This window comes from Podarcis gaigeae, assembly GCF_964106915.1.
Source record: "Podarcis gaigeae genome assembly, chromosome: 8".
Taxonomy (NCBI): domain Eukaryota; kingdom Metazoa; phylum Chordata; class Lepidosauria; order Squamata; family Lacertidae; genus Podarcis; species Podarcis gaigeae.
The window spans coordinates 81795938-81822071 of record NC_139684.1 but is presented as its reverse complement, the minus strand read 5'-3'; the positions used below and the strand labels follow the sequence as shown (position 1 = coordinate 81822071).

The 26134-nt window shown below is 48.3% G+C and overlaps 1 protein-coding gene across 2 annotated transcripts; it reads right to left on the bottom strand.

Annotated features, from left to right (window-relative positions):
• Positions 1–1986: 1986 nt before the first annotated feature.
• Positions 1987–25773, bottom strand: HNRNPUL1 (heterogeneous nuclear ribonucleoprotein U like 1). Of its 2 annotated transcripts, none has more exons than XM_083753710.1 (15): positions 25448–25773; positions 21148–21285; positions 19856–20102; positions 19044–19117; positions 18752–18891; positions 17881–17980; positions 16667–16779; positions 14409–14675; positions 13256–13378; positions 11980–12108; positions 9553–9721; positions 7967–8311; positions 7126–7361; positions 4813–5004; positions 1987–3131 (listed from the first exon to the last, which is right to left on the bottom strand). In XM_083753710.1, the coding sequence occupies exons 1-15, from the start codon at positions 25749–25751 to the stop codon at positions 3009–3011; spliced, it is 2700 nt and encodes an 899-aa protein (XP_083609836.1). In that variant the 5' UTR covers positions 25752–25773; the 3' UTR covers positions 1987–3008. The 2 variants fall into 2 exon arrangements, with proteins under 2 accessions (XP_083609836.1, XP_083609837.1); XM_083753711.1 differs by having other exon boundaries at positions 4813–5001.
• Positions 25774–26134: the final 361 nt, after the last annotated feature.

The following is a 26134-nucleotide window of genomic DNA, read 5'->3' as shown; positions in this document are numbered from 1 at the left end:
CGATCGCAAACCAGAACACTCACTTCTGGGTTTGCAGCGTTCAGGAGCCCAAACATCTGAGTAACAAGGCATTTGGGATCCAAGGTACAACTGTAGTCTCTTTTTGTCTGGTACAGTGGTACCTCAGGTTAAGTACTTAATTTGTTACGGAGGTCCGTTCTTAACCTGAAACTGTTCTTAACCTGAAGCACCACTTTAGCTAATGGGCTGGGCCTCTCGCTGCCACCGCACAATTTCTGTTCTCATCCTGATGCAAAGTTCTTAACCTGAACCACTATTTCTGGGTTAGCGGAGTCTGTAACCTCACGTGTATGTAATCTGAAGCGTACGTAACCCGAGGTACCACTGTATTCCACTTTGGCTTCCTGCTGTGTAGCAATTCATACCTTTGTTTAATAACAACAGCTCAGGCTATCTAGAATTTTTACCTCTACGTTGTGACTGGAATACAATTGTCCCCAGTGATGTGAGGGGAACTGAAATCACCCGTTACTGCAACACTTCATCCTTTAGAAGAAGAAGAAGAAGAAGAAGAAGAAGAAGAAGAGTTTGGATTTGATATCCCGCCTTTCACTCCCCTTCAGGAGTCTCAAAGCGGCTAACAACCTCCTTTCCCTTCCTCCCCCACAATAAACACTCTGTGAGGTGAGTGGGGCTGAGAGACTTCAGAGAAGTGTGACTGGCCCAAGGTCACCCAGCAGCTGCATGTGGAGGAGCGGAGACACGAACCCGGTTCCCCAGATTATGTGACTGCCGCTCTTAACCACTACACCACACTGGCTTTAGGTACATCCTTGATTTCATTCTCCATCTCAAGATCAGCCTGGGTATTTTGGATACAGGGGCTGTCATGGATGGATGCAGAGGGATGGTGGCAGGAACCAACTGGGAAAGGAAGAAGGCTCAGAGCCCGGGGAGTGGTGGTGGGACGATGATGAGTGATCAGATGGAAAAGAAAGGGAGGTGTCAGAAACTGGAGAGGTGACAGGGCTTGGTGAGTGGGAGTCTGTGGCAGAGAAAAGTCCCGAATCAGAAGCAGGAGGAGAGAGGCCAAGAGGCAGAGATGAGCTGGGCTGAAGAAGACAGGGTTTCTCCCCCTCTTGCTGCAATAAGCTCTCCTTCCCTCCTGGTCTCCCAGAATTAGGAGAGGTATGACGCTGGAGGAGCAGACACGCCAGTATAGCCTCAGATTGCTTGGGAAGGACCCAGGAGAGGAGGCGGCTTAGGCAGCTGTGGGAAGGTGGGCACCTTCAGTCTCCACAACTGCCTCATAGGGGCATTACCTGCCAAGAAGAGTTGGTGTGTTCATTAGACCCGGCACTCCCGCGTGGACCTTGTTTCTTCTAATAAAGAGTCTTTCAACTCTTTCGACACACACAAACTCTCCTTCTTTTGATTAAGATTTATGGCGCAACGGTCTTTCAGTCTTTTAACAAGTTACTGTTCCATAATGTTCCAAATTCATGTTCCAAGTCAGCATTCCAGTTGTGGATTTCCATAGAAAAGCAATGTCGTGGGGTATATTTCACTAATTGTTTGGTGACTGTATAGTTTGGATCCTCCGAGATCTGAGCTCGCTCCCCTGGGCCCTAGGGAAGCCAGCCAAATCCAAGGTTCACCCTGCTTTCACATTACACCATATCTTCTAATAAAGAATTAACGTCCCTTGGTTCGTGCGATTTATTGCTGACCTGCTCCTGACAGGGACAATATTAAAGCCGGAGAACTATACTATTTGGGGGATCACTAAGAGCAATTTAGGACTGGGGTCCTAATATTGTCCTCTGACCAAAATATCCAAGGTGATATTGAGATGGAGAATGACATCAATGAGGGACCCCAAACGAGGAAGTGCTGCATCAATGTGTGACTTCAGTTTAAAGGTTTTTAAATTTAAAAAGAGGAATTCCGTGTGCAGGTTATAGCTTTTAAATGTTTCAGTGAGAAGGGAGGGGGGTGTAGGTAACACAAGACACCAAACAAAGATTTAAAGTTCAATATTCACTCTTTTTTTCATCCAAATACAAAAAGCTGTTACAATTCAACTCAACACAAAGCATGTGCAAAGTTACAGAAACTGAGACATTGTATAAAAAGTTACACATTTAAGATGATTTCCCCCTCTTTTTGTTTTCTTCTCTCCTGTATTGAGCAAAAAGGAATTGTTACCTTGATGAAAATATTAACAGCTGCTGACCCACGGTAAAAAGTTACATAAAAGTCTAAAAAAAAAAAAGTTCATAATTACCATAAGACAGCCATCTCTTCTCCCTCCAGTTTTAATAGTTATTTGCAGAAAAAGACAAGATAAGAACACCTCAAAAGACAGGTGACACTGAACTGCAGGAAGAGTTTCCAAAATGCTTGGAATTTATGATCGCTAGCAGACCTGTGCGAGGTGGGGGTGAAGAGAGAGAGTGAGTGTGGTGGTAAAATCCTAAGAGGGGCCCCTTGGACAACTCCACCCACCCACCCAACTACTGTAGAAAGGCTAGTGCTAAGGTGGATCTGGGCCTACAAAAATACAAGGATGTAAGGCTGAACATTCTAGCTTTTTCTTTGTCCAGAATCGTTTTTTTTAAAAAGGAGAAAAAAGAATTGTCTTCAACAAGGAGAGAAAAGGATAAATGCAACTTCCTCGTGAGGGATGGTACAAAGGAAAGGAAGCATGCCTCTAGCTGTACAGGTAAAAACGCAGCCACCTTCCGAAACGACAGCAGTCTTCCCCAACTGGGGAAACCCTCCAGGGGTTTTGGACCACAAGTTCCATCAGCCCTAGCTAATGGGCTGGGGCTGATGGGAGTTGTAGTCTCAAACCCCTGGAGCCCCCCTTCCTCCCACAACAAGTTGAGGAAGGCTAAACTACAGAGAGGAAACATGGGAAGAGGCTTCTTCCCCTCTGGGGTTCCCGAGACAGAAATGCCCACTGCCAAGTTTAAAAACTTGCCAAAAGCGGCGCAGCCAAGCTGCTCATCCCCCCCCCCTCCTCCGAGGATGGCGCACTGCCATCACTGAGTGCTGGAGCCTCCCTGCGAGGTGCCCGTGTAGCTCCCGTAGTCGTAGCTGCCGTAGTACGGGGGCCACTGGTTCTGGTTCTGGTTCTGATAGTACTGGTTCCACTGCTGGGCGTACTGAAGGGAGAAGGAAAAAGGCTTGTCAATGCGGATATCCAGACACCGGAGAACTGAAAGATTCCAATCCAATGCGCCACCCGGTATTTCCTACGCATGACTTAAAACAGAGGCAGAGAACCCCGGAGGGGAATGCAGCCTTCCAAGCCTCTATAGCCAGCCCTCTGTCCCCAGACTGCCCCCCACCTCCTGGTGTGAATCCTGCCAGGGTGCTGTGCCAGGCTGGAATAGGTCCTGGAACCATAAAAATGCACTGCTGGGTGTGCTGAAACCTCTGGCTTCTGCATGGCTGGAATACAGCCTTCTGTACAAGGCTAGCAGCCCTCTGTGCCCACTTGTGTTTCTGTCTCTGCCCACCACTGGGATATGTGGGAAAAAGGCCTCCAGGCCCCGATTTAAAATAAATGAGTGGTTGGAGAATCCCTGTCGATGCATCTCAAATTACACAAGGTTGATCTTTCTTCCACCTTTCCCTTGCAAGCTCTCTTTTGGGGAGGGCTGCTAAATGAACCCTTCTCTGCTTAAAGCAGAAGCAAAAGGGTATGCTTGCTCCTATGTGTACTCCACTGCTATGGGGTGAGGAGCGAGAGGGAAGACTTCCGCATTTGGGGAGCCAAGGTTCTGAGCTGTGCAACCTGTCCAAAGCAAGGCAGATGAAGCACAATTTAATCCGGCTCTGAAAGTTCTGGGGAGGGGGAGGGGGGTATACCAGATACTGCAGCCCACTTGGTAAAAAAAAAGTAAAGGGCCACTGGATGGTTAAGCCCAGTGAAAGGCGACTATGGGGTTGTGGTGCTCATCTCGCTTTCAGGCTGAGGGAGCCGGCGTTTGACGACAGACAGTTTTCCAGGTCATGTGGCCAGCAGGACTAAACTGCTTCTGGCGCAACAGAAAACAGTGATGGAAGCCAGAGCACATGGAAATGCTGTTTACCTTCCCACCACAGAGGTACCTATTTATCTTGCACTGGTGTGCGTTTGAACTGCTAGGTTGGCAGGAGCAGGGACAGAGCAACAGGTGCTCACTCTGTTGGGGGGATTCAAACTCAGTGGTTTAGACACAGCACCACTTGTGTCGCACTAATCCACCAGGGAACTTATACAAAACTTACACAGAACTATACAAAAGCAGAATTGAGCAACTTCATCTAAAATATACAGGCCACAGAATTTCTCTTGGTTTAAGTGTGGAGGACTTTCACCACTGCACTAAACACCCCTTGCACCCACGTTTTTCATTTTCGACCTCTGGGTCCCTCTCTTCTTTCCCACCTCCCAGCCAGGGTATGGAGCAACATTCCAACCTGGTGATTCTGTGAAGCTTCAATAAATGAAATACTTCCTAGCTGAGCAAGAGCTTGGAGCCCCAGCTCTTCCCAGTCCAATACACCTGATGCCACAATGCCCCGAGCAGTTTCCCAGAAACATGAAAGCAACAAATTCATCCCTTCTCTACAATGGGGGTAGGAGCTATAAAATCTGAAACTCCAGCGCCTAACCTGCCTCATTGTTATTATGGTCTAACAGCATTTTCACCCTGCTCTTTAAGCCGAAAAGGCTCCCAGAGGAGCTTATGGAAGTGGGGCTGTGACATTTAACAGTGCAATCCTATAGAGAGCATCACAGAGATATGCCCTGCTGAGCTGAACGGAACTTGCTCCCAGATTTTCCTTCTCACTCACCTGTTGGTACTGGTTGTAGTTGGGCTGATTGTAGGCTGGTGGGGTGGGGGCTGGGGCTGGGGCCGGAGCTGGTGCAGGCGGGGGCTGGCTGTAGCTTTGGCTATAACCACTGTAGCTCCCATAGTTGTAGCTCGGGGCATATCCCCCTTGGCTGTAGCTGGATGGGGGGTTGTAGGGCTGGCTGTAGCTCTGCTGCGGAGGGTACAAAGGAATCGGTTTACACATTGTGCTCTAACCCATGCAAATGAACCAAAAAAAACCACAGAGAGAAGCAAGCGAAGACCTGGCGAACACAGAATACCCTAGGATAAATGACACCCTCCTGTCCCGGAGCTTTCATTATGGGGAAAAGGTTGTTTTCGTTTCAAGGGCTCCGACATTCTTTTTTTGCACCTGCAAAATCCACCACCATGGCAGGCACCTCGCTTTAAAAAGTCCCACACAATACTCTTGACACTGGCACACCCTGTCTGCCCCTTTCCTCCGCATGTCACCACGACACACCTACAAACTTCTTCCTTGACAATGTCCAAACCCACCTAAGGAGGGACTCCCTCCTCACCACGGAAAGCGATTCTAAAACTCTCTGTTGCTTTCCCAGTTTCGCAACTGTGCCTTCCACCAAAATGCAGTTTTTGGGGAATGCAGCCAGTAAACTCCCTGCCAAAGGACCCCAAGTTCGTACACCCAGAACTATGATTCTCAGGGAGGGAACACAAGCCTATTTAAGGCTACAGTCTTAGGCATGGGTAGGCAAACTAAGGCCCGGGGGCTGGATCTGGCCCAATTGCCTTCTCTCTATTTAAAATGTATCCCTGGGTTATTTGTGGGGCCTGCCTGGTGTTTTTACATGAGTAGAATGTGTGCTTTTATTTAAAATGCATCTCTGGGTTATTTGTGGGGCATAGGAATTCATTAATATATATTTTTTTAAAAATAAAGTCTGGCCCCCCACAACGTCTGAAGGACAGTGGACCAGCCAGCTGATGAAAAAGGTTGCTGACCCTGGGTCTTAGGTGTACTTACATGGGAGCAAGCCCCATTGAAACCCAATGGCACTCACTTCCAAGTAAACATGCACAGGACTGTGCAGTTAAACTAGAGTGGTAGATGGGTCCCACCTGCCCTGGCCACAGCCACTGCTCCTATGCCTTTTCGTATGCAGCCCACTCTGCCGCAGACCAAAGGACATGCCTATTGCCTGCTGTGCTGCTCATTCCTTGAATCCCCATCAGAGGAGGAGCTGCTAGCATAATGACAGCAGAAGCTTTTGTGGACTAAGGAGCCTTGAAGCTTGGCCATCCCTTGCACTAGAATGGGGGGGGGGGAGCCCCAGCCAGCATGACCAACAGTTGCAGGCGATGGGAGTTGTAGTCCACGGTCTGTGGAGGGGACCACATTGGCTGCCCCTGCCCCAGAGACACGGGGAGGAGAAAATGACTTGCTTGCGACGGTACAAGCAGAAGAAAAAAGAGGAGCAGACAGTTAACAGCATCAATTAGAGGCTGTTCTAATCAAAAAATTTACGAAGCGTGGGAATGCGTAAAGGATTACATGAAAAGAGTTGGCTTCGGAGCCTAAAACTAATATGCAATAGTTTAAAGGGTGCCAGGTTATAGGATGATATTGAAACAAATATGGAACAACAATTATAAACAGCTGTTAACGCAACAAAAAACAACAGTATGTAAAGAAGATCGCACATGGGTGAAGGGAAGCAACGGGTTTAGCGGGAGGGAGGTGAGGGCATTAACTGAAAAATTGTTCAAGATATATATGGGACCTAAGAGATTAAGGATAAGGAACCAAAAGGAGGAAACAAATATTAAGGAATAGTAAAAAAGGGGGAATCTGAGAAGAATCAGTACAAATGAAAATATGAGACAATGTTTTGTTATATACTGTTTTGTCTTGGATGTGAAGTCTTCTGTTGTAAAGATTGTACATAAAATGAATAAAGAAGTATTAAAGGACAGTTTGGGCTGAGAATAGTTTGGATTTGATATCCTGCCTTTCACTCCCCTTAAGGAGTCTCAAAGCGGCTAACATTCTCCTTTCCCTTCCTCCCCCACAACAAACACTCTGTGAGGTGAGTGGGGCTGAGAGACTTCAGAGAAGTGTGACTGGCCCAAGGTCACCCAGCAGCTGCATGTGGAGGAGCAGAGACGAGAAACCGGTTCACCAGATTACGAGTCTATCACTCTTAACCACTACACCACACTGGCTCTCTGAGGAACTTTCCCCTCCTCCTTTAGCCTCCCCAAGGAAGGTTTCTGTGTTTCCCAAAACAGAAGGCACCCCCCCCCGCCTCACCTGTGGTCCTGGGTTGTAAGTACTGGGAGGTGCAGCTGGGGCAGGGGCGGGCGCAGGGGCGGGGGGCATGTTGCTGCTGCTCTTGTATGTATTCTGGTTTCGCGCCGGGCTGTAGCTGCTCTGCTGCTGGTTGCTCCGGTTGTAGTTGCCCCGGCTGTTGTTGTTGCTGTCTCGGTTTCCGCCTCCCCAGCGGTTCTGGTTGTAGCCGCCGCCGCCACCACCGCCCCTGTTGAAGCCTGGATAAAGAAGCCGTAGGTGGGAGGTCAAGCTAAAGCCAGTATTTTACAGCCCTGCCTTGTGGTGACCGACTGGATTGGGAATATTCTCGAGCAGGCGCCAGAGCTAGCATCCTGCAACAACGCTTACTATTTTCATCATTACAGGATGTATATATCAATCTTCATCAAAAGATGTCCTTTGTCTTTTTTATATTGTGAACTGCCCTGAGATCTATGGGTATAGGGTGGTGTACAAATTTATCATACATTCATTCATGGCTCAGAGGTACAGTGAGGGGGGGAAAGTATTTGATCCCCTGCTAACTTTCTCAGACTTTTGTCTTCTGGGTTTCTGGGGGTTTTCCTATTGTTTTTCTGTCTCTCACAGCTACAATAAACCTACCATTAAATTTATGGACTGGTCATTTCTTCGTCACAGGGCAAACGGGCAAAGTTAGCAGGGGATCAAATACTTCCCCCCCCACCACTGTATGTCTGCACAGGGACCAAGTTTATGATGGTGAGACCCGAAACAGCGTTCCCGACTCACAGAATCCTTTTCAGGGTGTCTAGCACACAATACAAACATTTCCACATGCAATGAGTCCACTAGGTCAGCTTACCTCCTCCTCCTCCTCCGCCGCTACCTCTGAACCCTCCTCCACCGCCACCGCCTCCTCCTCCTCCTCCTCCTCCTCGATTCTGGAAGCCACCCCGGTTGCCCATAGGCGGACCTCGGTTCTCGAAGCGCTGAAAGCCGCCTCCTCCTCCTCCGCCGCCACCTCCGCCGCCGCCTCCACGGCCACGGAAGCCTCCCCCGCGGTTGTCAAAGCGTTTTTCGGGTGGCGGGCCAGCCTTCTTGCCTTCCTCGTTGTACTGCCTCACCAGCTTCTCGGCTTCGTCCCGCTGCAGCTCGATGTAGACCACCGCGTCCAGGAAGTCGCCGGCTTCCGGCAGCGTGAAGTTGGCTGGCGCAGAGGGAGAAGACAGACACAGGCACGCGTCAGTCCCCGGTGGAGAAAAGCCGAGTGGAAGAGGAGAGGGGGGCAAAAGGGAGGGAGCGGGAGCTGCGTCCCAGGGCTCCAAGAGAGAAGAACAGGAGGGAAAAAAGGAACAAGTGGGAAACGCTGAGGAAGCAGAAGCAATAAGCCAAAAGCATTGATGCATAGAATCATAGAGCCAGGAGGGAACTCGAGGGATATGTAGTCCAAACCCTGGCAATGCAAGAATCTCAACTGAATGGCATGAGAGAGATTAGCTCCTCCCTTCCTGCCAGGCTACGGTCAGGGGGGTGCCCCACTGGTCTCGTGCAGAGGATCCCATTGGTGCAGGACCTCATATCTGTCTGATTGCATGAGAGAACGAGAGGTTATGCCCCCCTCCATCCCACACACTACTTTATAAACAGCCCCTTACATTAATCCAACCACTTGGGAGTTGGGGAGACCAGCTGCCAGTGCTGCATGTCTCATCCTTAGAGATTGGAGAGCCAGGATCAAACCTCCCACATGGCTCAACAGCCCATTTCTGCCTATCTTGCAAGACAGGATTGCTGCAAGGACCGCTTTTCCCGTTCCGGGGCAACCATTGAGCAGGGGCTTTACCCATCTGTCACACAATATTCTCACTGAATATTGCTCTGTTGAGATTTTGGCTGCCTTTATGTCAAGGCCTGCTGCACTCTGGCAAAGGCTACCCAGCTACGGCGTAGCAGGAAAAGGATTTCCACCGGAAAAGCGCCAAATCTTACATTTCTAATCACACTTCCTTGGGGAGCCGAGTCCCACTGAACATACAGGGACTTGCCTCCAAGAAAATGTGCAAAACCCCTGACCCTTGAGTTCCAGCGCTTCAAAGGCAGAAGTTGTGGCGCAGGCTGTCTCGTTTGGGGGTTTTGTGTGTGCTGGTTTTGACCGATTTTGAAGGGGGTGAGCCTACCAAGATAAACACCACCTCGAGGCGTGATGTGCCTTCTGCATCTATCCTCTCCCACAGCAGCCGTGTGCATGGGCATCTGCGGGTGGGCAGAGAAGATGAAGCGATAACTATGAGGTAGATAGAGCAGGTGGAAGGAAGCCAAAAGGGAAAGATCTAAGGGATCACTTTAAAGCAATCCTCAAACGATGCACACGGTCATGCTGGGTATCTCCCCTTATCACCTGGGTCCTGCGGAGGAAAGTGATGGGGGTTTCCCCCTCTAGGATCCTACCTTTCATTTCTAACACTGCGTGATCCGGCACATCCTTCCCCTCCTCATCCGTGCGCTTTACTGTTCGATCTTTTAAATCCTCATCCGTGGGACAAATTACAATAGCCTTGCGCTGGAAACCTTCAAAAGGGCGCATTTTTCGTCTCTGGGCAGATCCATAAACGTTTGTCTAGCAACGGCAAAAAAGAAGAGGCAAAAATAAAATCAGGTCGTTACTTGTCAAAGTCTGTTGCAATGTCTGTCAGTGTTTTTAAACGGTCCCCCACCCACCCATGGATACAGAAGGATGTGCGTGGATCACTGCCTGTGTGCGACACCCGCTTGGGAGTCGTCCCCTGACTACTAACCTACCTTTAAGGCTTTCCTCCCCAGTTTTAAAGGATAAAAACAGCAACACACACCAGTAATTTGCAGCCGTTTGCAATTCAAATGAGATCTCCTGGGGTGCCAGGCTAACAGAACAGAGCCTGCTTTGTTCAGGGGGAAAGGGGGCAATTTACAAGCTAAAAACGCAGATTTGGACAGCTTAAACACAAGTGGCAAAAAAGGAGTGTTCGGACCCATCCATTTAGATGTGATATTTAAGCCTCTGAGGTACAGTCACCCAAGCGCTAGAGTTAATAAAACCTAGCTGGTTAAAAACACACACACATTTCATTTCTGACCTCTAGGTCCTTTTTGGGGGTGGCGGCCACACATTAACTGTCCTGCTGAATCAAATCAAAAGACCCATCTATTCCTAGAGGGGTGGGAGAGCTGAACAAAATTTCATATCTGGCAATGAATGTGCCCCTTTGGTTTCAGGTAGTACCTAGGTAGATGAATCTAAAAAGCCCAGAACAAAAATTCAAGCAATGTATTTAACGTTAACTCTGGAAGCGTGTACTCATTTCCCATCAAACTAAGACCCCCTAAAGCACAACATACACCAGGAAGCTTGGTTTAGTCGAGAATCGAGCATACACTTCCAGAGATAATGATTTCTGGTAAATCAGCCACCATAGCTGCCAGAGGGCCATGAAAAATTGTGTCCCTTTTTATACTCGCTTACCTATTATCTGAAACCAAAGGGATGCACTGGTTGCCAGATGTGATATATGTTGACATTATTTTCAGCTCCCCTACCCCACTATCTAGCACTGTTTCCAATGATGGCAAACCCCTCCCCCCCGCCAGATGTTTCCCAAAAGTTCACTAGCAGTGGGTGAAGGCGGCAGCCCTCTCCTGACATTTAGGGAGCAGCTGAATGCCAACACAGAGGTTTAGTTTAGCTATCGTGGCTAATGGCTGTCAACAGACCTAGCCTCTTGTGAAATGAAATCAAAGCCTTTTATCAAAACCCTTTATCACAAAAGGAGAAAAGGCCACTTGACTGAAGCAGGATCCTACACAATAAGATTTTTTTAATCTGAGGCTGACCTCCCCACTGCCTTCTTCCGCCTTAGTGATTTTCCTATGAAAGGATTAAACCAGCCTTCCCCAACCTGGTGCCCTATAGATGCTTTGGATTATAACTACCATCAACCTCAGCACAGGCCAATTTTAATTCCCTTTCTATATATATTTCAGCTACATGGTAGCTATATGGAGTAGTACATATACGTGGCTTTGGGCATCTTTGAACTGCTATCTGTTCAGGGAAGCTTTTAATGTATGATGTCGTATTGTGTTTTAATTTCCTGGAAGCCATCCAGATTGGTCAGGGGAACCCAGTCAGATGGGTGGCATATAAATAATATATTATCAAAATCATCCCCATCCCCATTTTAAACCCAAGCACCATGACAAAGTGCTAGAAGCTGCCACAGACTGATAAAGTGTAAACTCTAGTACTGTGCCACTAGTGAAAGGTGTTTTTTGTTTTTTTAAGAATTCCTCGCTGTGCTACTTAGAACACGTTGCTGCTCAGAATTCGAAACAAAGACTAGGGTGGGGAGGCAGAAGCACTTTAACCCAAAGTTTGTCTTCTTCCTTTTAAGCCTGATCTGACCCAACTGTTTGCATGTTGTGCAAAAGCAAGGTAGCCATTTGTTTCTCAGAACCAGGCTCTTTGGGGTCTTCCCAAAAGTCACCAACCTGGTTCTCATGCACTTACCTTAGCTTATATTCAGAAGCCCCAAACCCCCCAGCTCAACTCCCGTCTTACCTGCATCCATTTTAAAGCACAATCTGCTGTCTTGCTTAATGTGGTTAACAGCTGCTGTTTACTATATAGGTTCGTTTTCATGTGACAGGTTTGGAGGGGAAGAAAGGCAGGCATACATGCTTTTAAAATTCCTGGTGCAATACACACACATGTGCACAATGCTTGTTAAACAGCTCCAGCTGTGAATGGAAGACGATCCGTTTGCTGCCCTGCTTGGAGTAGTGGGGCGTCTTCAAAAGACGTAGACAGAGAAACTGCTCAAGGGAGGAATCGCTCCGTACCTGATCCAGGATGTAATTTCGCTTCTTCCGTGCCGCGATTTGGATCAGGCGATTCAGGCACTGTGTCGCTTGTTGGATGAGCACGTCCCAGCGGCCAGCGTAGTTGCGTTGGCGTCGGAGTCCCATTACCTGAGGGAAAGCAGGCTGGTTAATATCTCTGGGGTGGCCTCAAATGAATGGGCTCAGCTCTCTGGCTGTTTTGGACTACAACTCCCATAAGCCCTAGCCATTACAGGACCGGCATGACGTATGCATCACACTCAAATGCTTTGTCTGCAAAAGCTTACAGAGTCCCGAAAGGAGAAAAGAGCCATTCAATGGGTCTGGGAGGCTTCCGTTCAAAATCTCACCTTGGAAATGGATGGAGTAGCTGTAGATAGCAATACTTGGCATGCATATAGCATATCTGAAATAATGAAAGTGCCCTGCCACTAACTGCAACAGAAATGTAGATGGGGCATTTTTGTGATCGCATACTACTAGCGCTCCACTGCTTTTTTCTTTTTCTAAAAATATATACATATATATTAGCTACTATAAATCAGAAAGATTTGATCCACCTAGCATGCCCAAGGTCCGACAGCGATACTGTCACTGCAGGAAAAGAAATGAATGATGCAATGGGTGTCATGAAATTCTATTGACTAATGATCCAGAGCAGAACTCCAACATATAGTTAGCAGAGTAAAAACTTAAACACGTTGCAGGATCTCCCCCACAGTAGACCAGAGGCAATTAATATTTCATCTCATTTGCTACTGAAGGCAAATGAGAACAATGGTCACATATACAGTACATTCAAGAATGGCACTGTCCATAAGAAATCCAGATTTAAATTAAACTTACAATAACGTACAATAAGTAAAAACCTTAACACTAAGCACACAGAACACCACACCAGAAGGAAAAGAGATAAGAGAAAGAGAAAGTGAAGCCCAGGCTCCTTCTGGCCTTACTTTTATAGTCACAGAAAGAGGTAAGAGAGCCAGTTTAAACCAGCTGTACTAGCTTCTCTGAAGGTATAACTCAAAAATCAGGAACCTTCTTGCTTTCTTTCACACAGAGAAACTTTCTTTCACACAGAGAAACTTCCAGAACCCTCTCGATTTAATAAGAATAGGAAAGATCTCTACACATAAGATGAATACATTCTATACCAAGAAATGCAAACTTACAATGGGTACATGGAGAGTAATTCTTGCACCAGGAGCCAGCAAACTAAGAAAAGAGTGTAAGGCAAATCACACCAAATGCTGCCAGCGACGGTCCACCTTACCCTCATTTTGTCCATGATGGCATTTGTTCCCAGAATATTGTATTTCTTGCACGGATTGGCTGCAGCATGCTTAATGGCCCATGTGGTCTTCCCAGCTGCAGGTAACCCGACCATCATTAAAATCTGAAACACATGCAGCAGTCAGCTTAGCACACCACGTATTAAAGTGCCCAAGTCAAATCCTAAGAGTGAGCCAACACTCCCACTTTACAAATAAAGGATTGTGTAGTGCAGCTGATGCCAAAACTCAGTAGTTTTGTGGTCACGGCTTCACTCAGCATGATGTTCACAGGCTTCTAACCTTCCCTGGCCCAGCTAGAGTTCATTCCAAAAGAAGAAAACTGGGGCTACAGCAGGATCTAGTATCCCAAGAAGATAGGCACCAAACAGCTGTAAAAAAGCACCCAAATGAGAAAAACACTATCAGGATGACAGCCGCGTAGGAAAAAATAAATCTCTATTCCCAGTGCCTTTTTAGAAGTCCCTCCTGTCTCTCTTTACAATTAGTAACACCCACTCAAGGGTGATGGCTGTTTTCAACGCTATAAGGTTTTTAAGATGTCAAACAGATAAACAACTACACCACTTTCCAAAGACATCCGAAGGCAGCCCTGTATCTGGAAGTTTCTGATGTCTGGCTGTGTTTTTATTATGCTGGAAGCTGCCCAGAGTGGCTGGGGCAACACAGTCAGAGGGGCGGATTATAAGTAATAAAACCTAAAGTAGCTAGGATTCTGCTCATCTCTAAATGCCCCTAAAAATAACAATAATAAAAGCTGAGAAATCTGAGGCGGAAGAGACCAATCTCCCCCAAACTTCCTTTACGCTAGAGCAGGGGTTGTTAACCTGGTCCCTACCGCCCACTAGTGGGCGTTTCAGGATTCTAGGTGGGAAGAACAAACTGAATCCTCCTTCCATCGAGCACTGGTGGGTGGTAAGGAAATTTTACCATCAAGAAAGATGCATTAGTGGGCGGTAGATATAAAAAGGTTGACCACCCATGTGCTGGGTTGAACATCTGGCTCATTCAACACTGTTTGCAAGGAAAGGCTCTGTTCATGTGATCCGCCAACTCGCGTGAGCAGGGAAATGAGTTCAAAAGAACAGGCCACAATTTCTGTGCATGGGAGCCTGGCTTTCAGGCGCCACCTACCTCACATTCTGTTTTGCTCTTTGGTCCAATTGTCCCCCGAACCCGCTCTGACAAGGGAAGATGCTGGATGAAGGTGAACCCAGGCGGGACTTGGAAGAAGGCATCCTCCCTCTGGCCGAAGTTGAACTCGATAGCGCAGTTCTTCACCAGGACGTGAGGAAAGAGTGCCTGGCCGCCCAATGCCTCTTTCCGCAGCCGGTAGGCCACCCCTAGCCATTTCCCGTTCTTCATGTAAGACATTTCAACATCGTCACCACACTCAAAGTCCTAGGAACAAGGAAGGAATTAGAAGCCAGTGCACGGCCTCCAAAGCAATCAACTATAGCTGTTGCCCATTGCAGCACAGGTGGCTAGCTTGTGGCCCTCTGAGTGCTGAACTACAACTCCCAACATCCCTTGCCAGTGGCCGTGCTGACTGGGGCTGATGGGAATGCTGCCTGTGCACTATGCCAGTCATCTGGGGTTCCTTTTGCAGCCAGGAGAGTCACTCAAAAACTCTTCCAGAATCTTTTCTCTCAGTTCAGCTCATCTGTTGGTGAATTCCCGTGTGGGAATAAACACCTCACCAATTCTAGTTCGCCTTAAATAATTAACATTACAGCTTATACAACTACTGGCCTAAGGATTAATAAATAATAATAATAATAATAGTAATAATAATAATAATAATAGTAAAGGTACCCTTGCCCGTACGGGCCAGTCTTGCCAGACTCTAGGGTTGTGTGCTCATCTCACTCTAGAGGCTGGGAGCCAGCGCTGTCCGCAGACACTTCCGGGTCACGTGGCCAGCATGACAAGCTGCATCTGGCGAGCCAGCGCAGCACACGGAAATGCCGTTTACCTTCCCGCTGGTTACCTTCCCCTATTTATCTACTTGCACCCGGGGGTGCTTTCGAACTGCTAGGTTGGCAGGCGCTGGGACTGAACGACGGGAGCGCATCCCGCCGTGGGGATTCGAACCGACGACCATGCGATCGGCAAGTCCTAGGCGCTGAGGTTTTACCCACAGCGCCACCCGCGTCCGCCAATAATAATAATAATATAATATTATTTATACCCCGCCCATCTGGCTGGGTTTCCCCAGCCACTCTGGGCAGCTTCCAACAAAATATTAAAATACAATAGTCTGTCAAACATTAAAAGCGTCCCTAAACAGGGATGCCTTCAGATGTCTTTTAAAAGTCTGGTAGTTGTTTTTCTCTTTGATATCAGGTGGGAGGGCGTTCCACAGGGCGGACGCCACTACCGAGAAGGCCCTCTGCCTGGTTCCCTGTAACCTCGCTTCTCACAGTGAGGGAACCGCCAGAAGGCCCTCGGCACTGGACCTCAGTGTCCGGGCAGAACGATGGGGGTGGAGACACTCCTTCAAACATACTGGACCGAGGCTGTTTAGGACTTTAAAGGTCGGCACCAACACTTTGAATTGTGCTCGAAAAAGTAAAATTGTGTTCAGTGAAATATTCCTCCTCTCTACTCTTCAGTCATCTGGGCAGAGTAACAACCCAACCCCAATCTCTCCTTCAGAACATGTCTAAAAAAGAAGTCTGCTGCTAAGGAAACCCTGTTGCTGGGAGAAAACTTGTTGCTAGGGGCAAAACTATGCAAAGTCTATTTTTAGACTACACTAAAAACCTGTAAAAACCTGTCGAGGGACGCGGGTGGCGCTGTGGGTAAAACCTCAGCGTCTAGGACTTGCCGATCGCATGGTCGGCGGTTTGAATCCCTGCGGCGGGGTGCGCTCCCGTCGTTCGGTCCCAGCGCCTGCCAACCTAGCAGTTCGAAAGCACCCTTAAGTGCAAGTAGATAAATAGGTACCGCTTACCAGCGGGAAGGTAAACGGTGTTCCGTGTGCTGTGCTGGCTCGCCAGATGCAGCTTGTCACACTGGCCGCGTGACCCGGAAGTGTCTGCAGACAGCGCTGGCTCCTGGCCTATAGTGTGAGATGAGCGCACAACCCTAGAGTCTGGCAAGACTGGCCCGTACGGGCAGGGGTACCTTTACCTTTACCTAAAAACCTGTACCTCAGCAGCACTTGGGAGGACCATAACTTAGCCACCCTTGACCTAAATATTTGGTGTTCTCCCTTTCCCCAGTGTTAGAATTGTCAACCCATGCAAACATTGACGGCTTCAGCATTGCCCCCCATGACACGCGCTCTGATCACATGCGCATTTAAACAATTTGATTGCGTCTGGGACATTACGCATCTGCGCAAGAGGCGGAAACGTAACTTCCAAGGGACCACGAGCCGCACTCACCACGAGGCAGGTGATGATGTCGTTCTCTGCAAAAGTTTCCCCGTAATTTTCAAACTTGCTGTTGGTGGATTTCTTCCCTGTGCCGCCATAGCCATAGGAGTGAAGCTCTTCACCTAGCAAGACAAAAGAAGTCAGCAGAAACATAAATGCAGTGTTGTCTGCAAAGAGACATGGAGATTCTTTATCATGGCAGCCTGCCGACCAGACATGATCCTGTTCACCCCAGGACTCCTCCTTCAGAAACAGCATGCTGTTTTTTGAGCTTCTCATATCATTTCTTTGACTACATCAAGAGGGGCTGGAGAAGTACTCTTCTAAGATGGCACTTGCCTGTGGCTACAGTAGTAACTTTTCATTTAAGGATTTAAATAAAACAGGTTTTTGTTTTGTTTTTTTGCTGCCTGATTTAAAAAGGTGCCTGTGGCATTCGTACGGAGCCCCCGGTCGCCTCACGGACTATTGACCTGTACACCACTAATCTGCTGCCGCCAACCAGGTTCTCCCCGGTAAAACACTAAGTCTCAGTCGGGTTCTCAAGTTAACAACAAAGATTGTAGTTTATTGCAAACACAAATAAACTTTAAATACATTTGATACGCTGTTACCCTTTACCCTCTTAGTCTCATTTTATCCTGTCTCTAACTCTCCTACCTCCCCTCACCCAAGAACCAACTGCACTAACTGTCTCTCTATTTCCATCTGTCTTCCAACTGCTTTTTCAACTGCTTTTTCCCAACTGTCTAAACCTCTGGCTAAGCCTTTTAAAAACAGGTAGGCTCCGCCTCTGGGCTTTTCTATTGGTCTACCTATTAACCCTTTCTCTCACCCTGTACAGTGGTACCTCGGGTTAAGTACTTAATTCGTTCCGGAGGTCTGTTCTTAACCTGAAACTGTTCTTAACCTGAAGCACCACTTTAGCTAATGGGGCCTGCCGCTGCTGCCCCACCGCCGGAGCACGATTTCTGTTCTCATCCTGAAGCACAGTTTTTCACCCAGGGTAATATTTCTGGGTTAGCGGAGTCTTTAACCTGAACCCGTATGTAACCCGAGGTGTACCACTGTACAGACATTTCCAAAAGAACAGGCAAACGCCACCGTGCCCGTGCATAATAATTAATGTAGCCAACTGACTATAGTTGGGAAATGATGTTTACGAGTTGGGTGCATGTCCTGAGCTCTGGCTCCATGTTCAGCAGCTGCACGGTCTCTCTTACCTAACTGGGTGCTGCAAGAATCCAGCGACCACCCAACGCGCACGACGTGAGGATCGGGCTCAGTGGGAGGAAGATGTTTGACAGATATCTCTTCGTTAATCTGAGGACAAAAGGACAGGGATCCCAGTCATGAGACATCTTAAAGTCACAGCTTTCCACTTGAGAACAAGGGTGGATTTCTAGAGACAAAGAGTTTGTTCTACACACTATAACGTGTGTTTACAGAGAGCACCTCGAAGAATAGGTGAAGGCAGCAATCTGGGGATGCAGACTTACTGCAAAGGGTTTGCCGCTGTTTCAAAGCAAGGCTATTTTCATGAGAGGTTTATGAGTGAGCACAAGATACGAACCCAGAGCGAATTCAAGCTGGAACTGTTAATGACACCGAGGAAACTTTTAGCTGTCAGAATTGCAAATACAGTGGAACCTCGGTTTTCGAATGTAATTGGTTCCGGAAGACCATTCGACTTCCGAAATGTTTGAAAACCGAGGAGCAATGGGCGGTTGGCAAAATCCATTGAGAAAATTGAAAAACATGCAGCGGAAGCTTTTTGACTCCTGAGGCACGTTTGAAAATGGAAGCAATTACTTCCAGTATTCGACTTCCAAAATGTTCGGCTTCCAAGACGCTCGAAAACCAAGGTTCCACTGTACGTAAAAATAAAATGAACATTTTTGCAAAATTTTGGGTGGCAATGGGTGGGGAGTAGATGTGCAGCAGAATCAAGGTAATTGAGCCCCTATGAGTTGCCCCAGTATTATTTAAAGCACAACACCAGTGGGTATCAATACTCACAAGCTTGCCTGTCTTTATCCATGCAACAAACACACACCCAAAGCAACTACAGAACCAAGAAGCAGGCTCCCTTACCTTCATTTCGTAACAGACCCTCCCTCGCCTTGCCCCATAGGTGGCTCGGGCACCTGACCACAGGAAAGCGAACCCTTCTATGGTCAGAGGGTAGCCGCTGTATCGGTCACGGGCAACTTTGAAATGTAGGTCGCAATTATCTGGAAGGCAAAGCCAAAGGAGAAGTCAGAAGAACACACACACCAATCGCTGCTACCACCCTCCAACACCCCTTTTTTCCAGTGGACATTGAGAAGTTCAGACAAGAGGGAGGCTTTGAGAGATGCATGCTGCTACCACCCAGGAAACTCACATGTATCAATGGCCACCAGCGACTCATCAAAATCCTCTTCGTCATCTTCAGCAGGCGGCTGAGGAGAGCGGCCCCTGGAAAAGAGTAACAGCAAATGCAGGCCCCATAAACCCACTTCATGGGCTCAGGACACAATCTGCAAGGGAACCTCGCAAGGAGCACATGTTGACAAATGCATAGAAGCTGGTTCCCACCCTGGGTCACTAAAGGCACTGCTAAAAACAAATTCTGGATGATCAGATTGCTTTAACAAACCTCAATAAATTATACCTCCACAACTACAAGCCTCTGTGGAGCCAAATAAACAAAGACCTAAAGAGATGAAACACGAATTTCACTCTCTCAGACAAAATAGCCATGATCTAAATGATCACCCTCCCAAAACTAACCTATTCCAAACCCTCCCAATCTGGATTCCCCAAACCCAACTCCGCAGATGGCAGAGAAAACTACACTCCTTTATCAGATTGCTTTAACAATTACGACTGACCCATGATCAATGTGTTTACATATAATCAGGATTTACATCCAACTCAGATTCTTCATAAATTTTAATTAAGCATTATTTCCACTTCAGCATTTAAGACTGAGGTATCAGTCAAGAAGCAGCCACTCTTAAAATCCTACTTTTCAAAATGTTATAAATTCTGCCAGATATACAGCATCATTTGAGAGTTACTCAAATCCACAAAGGTTAAAGAATGCACTTCCCAGACTGAGAGATGCAATACGTATCTGCTTCAATCTCAATGGCACCCATGGGTTAATTTCCACCCTGTTGCTGCTGCCCGTAAAGACTTGCCTGAACGCACCTCTTATCATCTCGGTGTTCGTAATATCCGCGCCCCCGGGACTCCTCAGCTGGCCTCTTGCGGCCTTGCTGCTGCTGCTGCCAAGGCTGGGATGAGTCGGAAGAGCCGTAATTGGAAGGGGGTGCATTGTAGCCAGAAAGTGAAGTGTTGTAGTTAGACGCAGGTCCCGAGGAAGGTGCATTGTAACCCGAAGCTGGCATGTTATAGCCAGAGGCTGGCTCCTCTTGCTTCACTTCTGTCTTCATTTCTACACTCAAACAAAACGTAACACATTTAATTGGGAAAGGAAGCCTTTATTCTGAGGTCACAAGTTATGGGCATAGAAGGAAGTGCTATTATTGCCATTGGGACTTGCGAGGCAGAACCAAAGCCACCAATCCCCTAGATCAGTGGTGTCCAGACTTTTTTCAAAGAGGGCCAGATTTGAAGAAGTAGGGGCCGATCAATGGGCCAACCAAAGTTGTTAAGCTTTTAGGATTGAAGTTGGTTTGTTTTTTTTAAATTTTACCCCAGGGAATAAACTGCCACTGGGGCCGGATTAAACTGAACGGAGGGCCGGATTAGGCCCCCGAAACATACTTAGGACATGCCTGCCTTAGATAAAACAACCCACCCACTTCCCATGTTATGTTCTGAAGTTCTGTCACAGCAGAACACGGGACATGAATAAGTTAACTGAGCGGTGGATATGCAAACAAGAGGGCAGTTCAGCTCTGTGAATTCTCTGGGGACAAAAATCCACAGAATGGAGTCTGGGGCGTAGCTGAAAGGGGAGGGGAGATCAGCCCCTCATGAAAACAGCGCATTATGTGGCAGAAGAAGCAGGCGCAGCACCACCAGAAGCAGTGGACCTCAAATGCAACCATTTACTGTACCCCAAATAAACAAATTGCTACCTTTCACTTACCCGGGGGGGGGGGCAGGTGGAGGGAGAAAACGGATTTTTAAAAATCGGGCATTGACAGTTGGTGTCTCGGGCTACACTGGCAGGGACTCACGAGAGACCAATGTGTGGCTGTATATATGGAGATGTTCTGTGATCCCTATAGTGTCTCAAGGGCATTCATGTCCACCATAAGGCTGTGCATTTCACCAGCCAATATGAAATACCGCTCTGGGCGCCTTCCTCCACCACCAAAAGTAAATACAGAAGTTATATATAAAAAGGGAACATCCCAGCTGCTATTGAAAACTTTTGCACCAGGTCGATGGGGTGCTACCTATACAATTACGATGATCAGTACGTGACAAAGGTCTGGGGTTGTTGTTGTTTTTAAAACACCTGACTGTACCTGAATGTAAGCCAGAATGATCTTGGTCTATAGGTCCCCTCTCGTACCCAGATTCGTTCTCCTGTTTAACGCTGAAGTGCTCGTATGGCTGGTGGTATCCTTGCATGTTGTCCTGATGAGTGTTGTCGTGGGTGCCATCTTGAAATGGGAAAGGCAAGAACATAGGTCAGGACCGCTATTCCATTCTATGCCCAGCTTTGAAAAAACAACGGGGAGGTTGGAAACATGTGTGCCAGTGTTTCTTGACTGCTAGATGAAGGCTGGTCTAGGCTCAGCAAGGCCAACCAAAACATAAAAGATGGGTTTCAGTGGATAGCAGGGTTTCCCATATGGGTTGATATTGACCCCCTGGGATTGGTGGGACTGGGCAAGGGGTGAATAAAGACCATGGGGTTGAAAGGGCCACGGGGTGGGAAAGTTTACAATCATGCAAAAGGTTTAATCAGGAGCTATGAGTCTCAGAAATACAGAGCATGAGCACATACAGTGGCACCTTGGTTTAAGAACAGCTTCGTTTATGAACAACTTGGATTAAGAACGCTGCAAACCCAGAAGTAGGTGTTTTGGTTTGTGAACTTTGCCTTGAAAGCAGAACACATTTCGCTTCCTGTTGAGTTTGTTCCATTTGTAAACTGAGTCTCCCACTGCTATGGGAAAGCGTGCCTTGGTTTAAGAAGGCTTTGGTTTAAGAACAGACTTCCAGAACGGATTAAGCCCGTAAACCAAGGTACCACTGTACATATTTCACATCCCTTGTCAACAAGGAACCTCTACATTTAATAAGACATATTAGTTTCACTTGTTTTACTTCACACACATATATATATATAATTTCACGATTGTTAAAGGTGACTGAGGATTGACAAATGTTGGTCATATTTACACATCTTCCTTGACTTTCATTTATATTCCTACAAATTTGGGTTGGGGTCGATGACAACTTCATATGCTCATCAAGGGATCAATGAACTCAGAAGTTTGAGAAATGCCAATTATAGATTATCAGCAGAATGAAGCGGCTGAAGATATCTGGAGTGTACCATTTCAGGATGCAGGCAGCAAGTGGGTTTCATGTCTGAAAGTCCCTCCCGGGAAAGAAAACCACTTTACGTAATTCGTTTGCTGCATGGCTAATTGTAAATGTCAGGGAACAAGTAGGTGTTGAGTCTCCCCTTCTCCCACACATACGGCTTTTCTGCAGGAGGCAAATTTTACTTCTCTCTGAAAAGGAGCTTTCAAGGCCCTAGCCTGGAAAAGCATCACTGCATGATTTTGCCACATGCATACAGGGCTTCTGAGAAAGGAACCACACCATACAAAATGATTTCGCTTCATGCAGGAGAAGCTCCCATATTTCAGTCCGAAGTGCACAAACGCAGGGGCACAAAGTTGCATATCCCCGCTGCATATTCAGCCACTTTTACACAGGATTGATAACTCCTCATCACAGCACTTCGTTTGCCTGTCGCAGCCCCCAGAATTCATATTTCACAATATACACTGTACTCATTGGTCGCATGCATACATACTCGTAAAACTCCAAGCGGAAGTCAGACCAGAGATTTTACAAGATGACAAGCCATGGTACTAATCATGCCTGGGTTGGGATGTTTGCAAACATGACAGCAAGCCAAACTGCTTGCCATCCTATTATCCTAGGCAAGAGCATTACAGTCATACCTCGGGATAAACGTGCTTCAAGTTAAGTATTTTCAGGTTGCGCTCCACGGCGACCCGGAAGTAACGGAGCGCGTTACTTCTGAGTTTCGCCCCGCGCGCATGCGCAGACGGTCAAAGTGACATCACACGCATGCACGGAAGTGGTGAAACATGACCTGCGCATGCGCAGATTGCATTCGCTTCAGGATGTGAACAGGGCTCTGGAATGGATCCTGTTTGCATCCCGAGGTACCACTGTATTTGAGAGGATAGAGGAGGCCACTGCTGAATCCCCAGGCACTCTCAAAGCAGCATACTACCTGGTAACTCAACACAACCGGAACTGCCCTACTAGCAGAATCATCAACAGCACATAGCTTTTCTGTAGTAAATTTTACAGTGGCACCTTGGTTCTCAAACAACTTGGAACCCAAACACTGCAAACCCGGAAGTATTCTGGTTTGCGAACTTTTTTCGGAAGCTGAACCTGCTCCGTTTTGAGCGCCACACTTCCATTTTGAGTGTTACGCTGACGTCTGTCTGTTTTTGTTATTTATTTTGCATTTTTTGTTTTTGCGGCTCTTTTTTGTTTTGTTTTTGTGACGGTGTGGAACCCAGTTCTGCTACTGATTGATTGTGTGACTGTAGTACACTACATTGTTTATTGCTTTCATTTTATGGATCAAGAGTCTCATTAGATAGTAAAATTCCTGTTATATTGCTGTTTTAGGGGTTGTTTTTAAAAGTCTGGAACGGATCAATCCATTTTGTGTTACCTTCTATGGGAAAGCACACCTTGGTTTTGAAACGCTTTGGTTTTGGAACAAACATCCGGAACGGATTAAGTCTGAGAACCAAGGTACCACTGTAATAACACAAAGCACCCTCAATACATCAGAGCCCCAGGTCTACCTACTCCAGCATCAAAGTGGCCACCCAAACGCACTCAGGTGCTGCAACAACGCTCTCCCTGCTTACAATTGGCATTCAGGGGCATGCTGCCACTGAGAGCAGAGGGAGTACACAGCCACCATCCCTGCAAATTTCCTCCAGCCACATGACACCCATTTGTTCCCAGATTTAGACACAGCAGACATTAGACAACTTAGGTGAAACCTAGAACTGGCACGGGAGCCATGTGTCAACAAACCAGCATCCTGGCTTTTCCACAATTCATTACAGGTAGTACCACATCTCTCCAGAGACAAGGCTCATCTGCGATTCTCATGGGGAAATAACAACACCGGCTCACAGCACAGAGCTGCACCAGGCCACTCTCGCAGGAGTACTAAACACGGCCGCAGCTCAGCTGTTACAGCATCTGCCCTGAATGCAGATGGTCCCAAGTTCAATCCCCAGCAGCATCTTCAGGCAGGAAGTTGGAGAGACATTGGTCTGGAACCATGGAGAGCCGCTGCCAGTCAGCAGACAATACTAAGCTAGGTGGACCGTGGGCCTGGCTCAGGATAAAGCACCTCACTATGTCCAAGTGGACAGCTCAGTTGGTTAGATTGTGGTACTGATGATGCCAAGGTTGCAGGTTCGATCCCCGTATGGGAAAACTGAATATTCCTGCATTGCAGGGGGTTGGACTAGAGTCAGGCATGTCCAACTCCCAGGAGACTGTGATCTACTCCCAGTATAAAAAAAACTGGCAGTGATCTACCCATTGTGCAGAGATCTACCATTCTACCCATTGTCATTGGAGGGAGGAGGAGCATGCGTGGGGTGGGTGGATTGCCTAGAGTTGAGGTTTTTTTTAGGAGGGAAGTGCCCAGAGTTGTTGCTTTTTGGGGGAAGATGGCACAGTTTTTTAGTTTCCCCCCGTAACTTTTTGTATGCGATAAGTATCCTGCGATCTGCCAGGATCAGCCGGGAATCTACCGGTAGATCACGATCTACTGGACACTCCTGGGCAAGATGATCCTCAGGGTCCCTTCCACCTCTACAATTCTACGATTCTATGTCCCCCAGCCTGGAGCTGCTCCAGGAGACCCCGAAGTCCCTTCAAGCATGGAACAGCTGCACCAGGGAGGCTCACGCCTGCCGGACACTCTCTCATGATGAACTATGCCAAAAAGGCACAGAGCTGCAGCTGCGCAGCGGAAGGAGAATAGAGGGAACCAGAAAGCAGAGTAGCACCGTGCACGTCTGTGCTGCAAGACAAGAAAAGCCCCGCAGCAGAGCTCCACCAAGTCGCCAGTCCTTAGGCTGAACTCCGAGATCGAAACGGGATCCCAGATCGAAGCTGCACCGGGAGGCCCACGTGCATTTCTTAGGCAGCGGATGCACCAAGCTGCATCGGGAGACCCCCCATGCCTCTCCCGGAGAAGGAGAAAAACGCGTGCAGCGGATCTGCAACAGGAGGCCTGCCGTCCCCAGCGCGGAGCTGCACCGGGAGACCCCCATGCCTCGCCCGGGGAAGGAGAGAAACGGGTGCAGTGGATCTCCAGCGCGGATCTGCAACAGGAGGCCTGCCGTCCCCAGCGCGGAGCTGCACCGGGAGACCTCCCTCTCCCAGGGAAGGAGAGAAATGGGTGCAGCGGATCCCTAGCGCGGAGCTGCACGGGGAGGCCCCATGCCGATCCCCCAGCCTGGCGCTCCCCGGCGGCGAGGCTCCCGCTCCTTCCCGGCCGCTTACAATGTCCGTCCGGCAGCTGCTCCTGCTGGTCGGCGCCCGCTCCCGGCGCTCCTCCGCGGGCCTCCTCCGCTTCCAGCGCCGCCTGCAGCCGCTCGGCCAGCTCCGCCTTCAGCCCGCGGGTGTCGAGGCCCCTCCGGCCCAGCTCCTCCTTCAGCTCGTTGACGCGCAGCTTCCGCACATCCATATCCCCCCCGCTCAAGCCCCGCCACGGGGTCGCGGTTGCCCGGCCATCGGCGCTCCGTTCCGGGCTCGGCTCAAAATGGCCGCCGCCGCCCTCCTCCCCTCTCAGCGCCCCGCCAGCCATGCGCCGGCCTCTCCGGTTGGCCGGCCGACGGAGAGAGGGATGAGAGGCGCCCGCTGATTGGGCCGCGCCTTCCCTACCTCTGCCTCCTCCTCCCTTTTCCCTCCGTCTCCCGCTCGTTCGGCCGTTTGTGGAAGAGGCTCGCCCATTGGACACGGGAGCGAGCCCGTCTACAAAGAGCTTCTTTATTGGCTAACGGTGGCTCGTCCCCTCACATCCCCTGCTGTAGGTAAAACTAGTCGGAGGAGGGGAAAGGACTGATTGACGAATGAGGGAGGTTGGACCAACTTCTCGAAGACCAATCAAGAGTCCTCTTCCCTTCTGAGTTCTCATTGGTTGGAGTACGGATTTGTTTGCTTGTGGAGGGATTTTTCTTACTTTTCCTA